This window comes from Osmerus mordax, chromosome 25 (genome assembly GCF_038355195.1).
Source record: "Osmerus mordax isolate fOsmMor3 chromosome 25, fOsmMor3.pri, whole genome shotgun sequence".
In the NCBI taxonomy this organism is placed as follows: domain Eukaryota; kingdom Metazoa; phylum Chordata; class Actinopteri; order Osmeriformes; family Osmeridae; genus Osmerus; species Osmerus mordax.
The window spans coordinates 3,166,473-3,170,239 of NC_090074.1; the positions used below are offsets into that span (position 1 = coordinate 3,166,473).

At 48.3% G+C, this 3,767-nt stretch overlaps 1 protein-coding gene across 1 annotated transcript; it reads left to right on the forward strand.

Annotated features, from left to right (window-relative positions):
• Positions 1 to 1,259: 1,259 nt before the first annotated feature.
• Positions 1,260 to 3,314, forward strand: ugt5d1 (UDP glucuronosyltransferase 5 family, polypeptide D1). Its single transcript, XM_067228803.1, has 3 exons — positions 1,260 to 1,559; positions 1,827 to 2,540; positions 2,628 to 3,314. Exons 1-3 carry the CDS (start codon positions 1,260 to 1,262, stop codon positions 3,210 to 3,212), a joined length of 1,599 nt encoding a protein of 532 aa, XP_067084904.1. The 3' UTR covers positions 3,213 to 3,314.
• The last annotated feature ends 453 nt before the right edge of the window (positions 3,315 to 3,767 follow it).

Here is a 3,767-nt window from a genome sequence, read left to right on the forward strand (position 1 = left end):
TACCCTCTCTCCTACATCCCCATCACACTGGCTTTACAAAATCGGCTTCAAAGTCAACTACACAACTTGCTGGGAACTAAAGACTAGACACCCTTCTTTTATATATGATTCTATTAATCTGAGTTCAAATTGGGGCTGAAGCTGGTGTGTCTATCAGATGATCTGCAGGTATTTTACAATACCTGATATCTGTGAACTCAGATTAACTTTTATCTTTCTTGCATGTGCCGTAGGTGAATGATCTACATAGATTAGGTCTGTTCAAATGTCAGAGACCGACCGGAGTTTGAACTTAAACAGAAATGTGATGATCTCAGTGACTGTCGTTCTTGGAGCGGTGTAACTGCCCAACTTGGAAGCCGAGGGTAAGTGAATCATGGATGTATTGCTGGGAAACAGTTTGATTTGGTAATGATTCAAAAAAAGGTTTATAGACAGTTAACACAGGGCTGCCAAGTTTCAACAAAAGTTCAGAGTGACATTGCGTGGTTTGGGGCAGGGGCGAAAACCTGATATCAACTTTAGGGGCGGAAAATTACATGGACATTTCTCTAGAGCAGTTCCTGAGGGGACACACCAAAAGTTGTGCTGCAACACAGACTACGTTAAACTTAAAAACACCAGTTGTGTGTCTAAAATCAGCACATGTGCCTTCATGGCATATTAAGATGTTTACAATAATTCAGGTATGGTTACAGTGACATATTGGGGGCAAGGGTGTATGTTTAATTTCAGCTTTGATAGGGACATCAATGGTTCATGTGAGTGCGCTGTGCGCACAAGCACATTTTGGGGGGAAATGGAAACGCATACATGGAAAAAGAAAGAAGCGATTGAACGATTTGGGGATTCTTAGCGTGAGATGTACGAGGCGTGTCGCGTGAGTGTGTGGACTGGTTGGTGTGCGTGATTCTCATGTTCAAAGCGTCAGACTCTGCAGCTCTGTCAATACCAGGGCATCTTAAGTCAAGTATGGTCAATGCAATGGTAGAAGTTTCAATCACTCTGTTTTAAAAAGCATGTGACTTTTCATTAGATCCCTAAATTAACATTTGAGAGGAAGAAGGTTTTGCAACCTATGTCATTCAGTAATTACTGCTCGACACATTCATTGGCAGTAGAACATGGGTGACACTACTCCAACATCTGTTTACTGCTGTCCAGGTACACAGCCATGGTCTAAATGTCAGTCCACCCTTGTTCAAACAGCAACACCAGCCTTTGAAAGTTATTTTCACAGTTTGGTTATTCCAGACACCATGACTCCCAATCTGCCCTGGGGAGTTTTCTGCTCTCTCAGTGTCTGCCTGACGTTCCTCCGGCTCCCTCCCCCCTGCCATGGGGGAAAGATCCTGGTGTTCCCCGTGGATGGAAGCCACTGGGTCAACATGAAGATCCTGATGGAGGAACTCCGCGCCAGGGGACACAGCCTGACGGTGATCCGAGCCTCCAACAGCTGGTACATCCCAGAGGAGTCTCCTCTCTACGACTCCATCACCATCAGGGAGGACCATGCTTTCGACAGCTTCTTTGACGCCTACTTAGAGAAACACATGAAGGTATGTCTTGAAAAGTCATTACGACGTTGTCTTTTATCACGTGCTTTTCTTCGATGTGACATGCAGTCCACGGAGGGATTTGAACTCACAACCTCTTGATCTGCGGTCAAATGCGCTGCCGCTCAGCAATACCATTCCCAGTCCTTACCACCTCTTTGATATCATACAACAGTCCTGGAAGGACAAATGCTGTTTTAATACAGAAGCATTTCATAGATTGGTTGATCATTTGGGTTCATTCATTGATTGGTGGATTTGTGCCTTCAGGCTCAGAGAGAGAGGGCGTCGGCTCTGACCTTCTTCAAGCTCACCCAGCAGTTCATGTCCATGATCTCTGAGGCCCACTTTCTGAGCTGTCAGATGGTCTCTCGCCTGCTGGACGACCAGGACGTCGTCAAAGGCTTGAAGGATGCCCAGTACGACCTGCTTCTGACGGACCCTGCCATTGCAGGAGGGGTGGTTATTGCTAAGTACCTCCAACTGCCCCTGGTGCTCAACGTCCGCTGGATCACCAGCGGAGAGGGGCACTTTGCCATCGCCCCCTCGCCCCTCTCCTACATCCCGGTACCAGGCTCAGGCTTCACAGACGAGATGAACTTCATCCAGAGGGTGAAAAACGTACTGTTCTACAGCATCATCCTGTACCAGCAGACGTTCTTGGTGGGGCCCAGCTATGATGCCCTTTGCCAGAAACACATAGAGGGTGGCTGTGACGTCATTTCCCTCCTGCAGGATGCAGACATCTGGCTTTTTAGGTCAGACTTTGTGTTTGACTTCCCCAGACCCACCATGCCCAATGTGGTCTACATGGGGGGGTTCCAGTGCCGGCCGGCCCAGCCCCTGCCCTCAGAGCTGGAGGAGTTTGTTCAGAGTGCTGGGGAACACGGAGTGGTGATCATGTCCCTGGGGACCCTGGTCAACACTTTGCCCAATGACATCGCAGAGGAGATTGGCAGCGTTTTTGCCAAGATTCCGCAGAAGGTACTTTTGAGCATATCAATAAAGTTATCCCATACTTTTCATTGATTGGTAGTAAAACGTGTCATTTGATTTGAACCTGTTCCTCAGGTTATCTGGAATTATCGGGGCGAGCGTCCATCCACTCTGGGCAACAACACCCTGCTGGTGAAGTGGATGCCCCAGAAAGACCTCCTGGGTCACCCCCAGACCAGAGCTTTCGTGGCCCACGGAGGAACCAACGGACTCCAGGAGGCCATCTACCACGGGACCCCTGTGGTGGGAATCCCTCTCTTCTTCGACCAGCACGACAACCTGTTGCGTCTGCAGGAAAGAGGAGCCGCTAAGATCTTGGAGCTGCCTGATCTCAACGGACCAAACTTCCATCAGATCCTGAAGGAGGTCCTCCACAACCCCAGCTACAGGCACCACATGCAGAGGCTTTCCCGCCTTCACAGGGACACGCCTCTCAAACCTATGGACAGCGCCATCTTCTGGCTGGAGTTTGTGATGCGGAACAAGGGGGCTCCTCACCTGCGTACCCAGGCCTACAGGATGCCCTGGTACTCCTACTACTGTGTGGACGTGCTGCTGCTGCTGCTGGCTGCAGGGGGGCTCCTCCTGGTCTCCACTGCGGCCCTGCTCAGACTGCTGTGCTGCAGAGGCCGGAGGAAGACCAAGACCAAGCTGCAGTAACTGCACTCAGAGTCGGACCTTCTTCAACCATCGCTTTTTTTTATTTAGGATTTTTGAAATGTAGAAAAGGTTCTGATGCAGCAAACAGTTGAGTCTCTGTTTCACAACTGGTTTGACATGAAATTCAAGTCATTTGATCAAGTGCATTATTTTCTAAAAATATATAAATAAAATGTTTAATTAAATAAAAAACATCCATTCTCAAATTGCAGATCCTTCAGGTACACACTTGTGTCCCTCATTGACCCCCCCCCCCCCACACACACCCACATACACACACACACACACACACACACACATACACACACACACACACCACATCCTCACCTCAGTCAAGTATTTTATTCCTCAAATAGAAGACATGAAATACGGTCATACAAACACTATTATTACAGACAGTTAATCCTGACAGCGTCAGTGGCAATGGAACAGTTCCTTGTCATTGGCTCTCAATCTTTCTTTCAATACAGTAGAGTGTGTGTGTGTGTGTGTGTGTGTGTGTGTGTGTGTGTGTGTGTGTGTGTGTGTGTGCGTATGCGTATGCATGTCTGTGCG

Excerpts from the sequence above, each read along its gene's own strand:
- ugt5d1 (XM_067228803.1), top strand. The coding sequence starts at position 1,260 with ATGACTCCCAATCTGCCCTGGGGAGTTTTCTGCTCTCTCAGTGTCTGC. Across the intron at positions 1,560-1,826 it reads ACTTAGAGAAACACATGAAG|GCTCAGAGAGAGAGGGCGTC; the intron begins GTATGTCTTGAA and ends TTGTGCCTTCAG. Across the intron at positions 2,541-2,627 it reads TTGCCAAGATTCCGCAGAAG|GTTATCTGGAATTATCGGGG; the intron begins GTACTTTTGAGC and ends CCTGTTCCTCAG.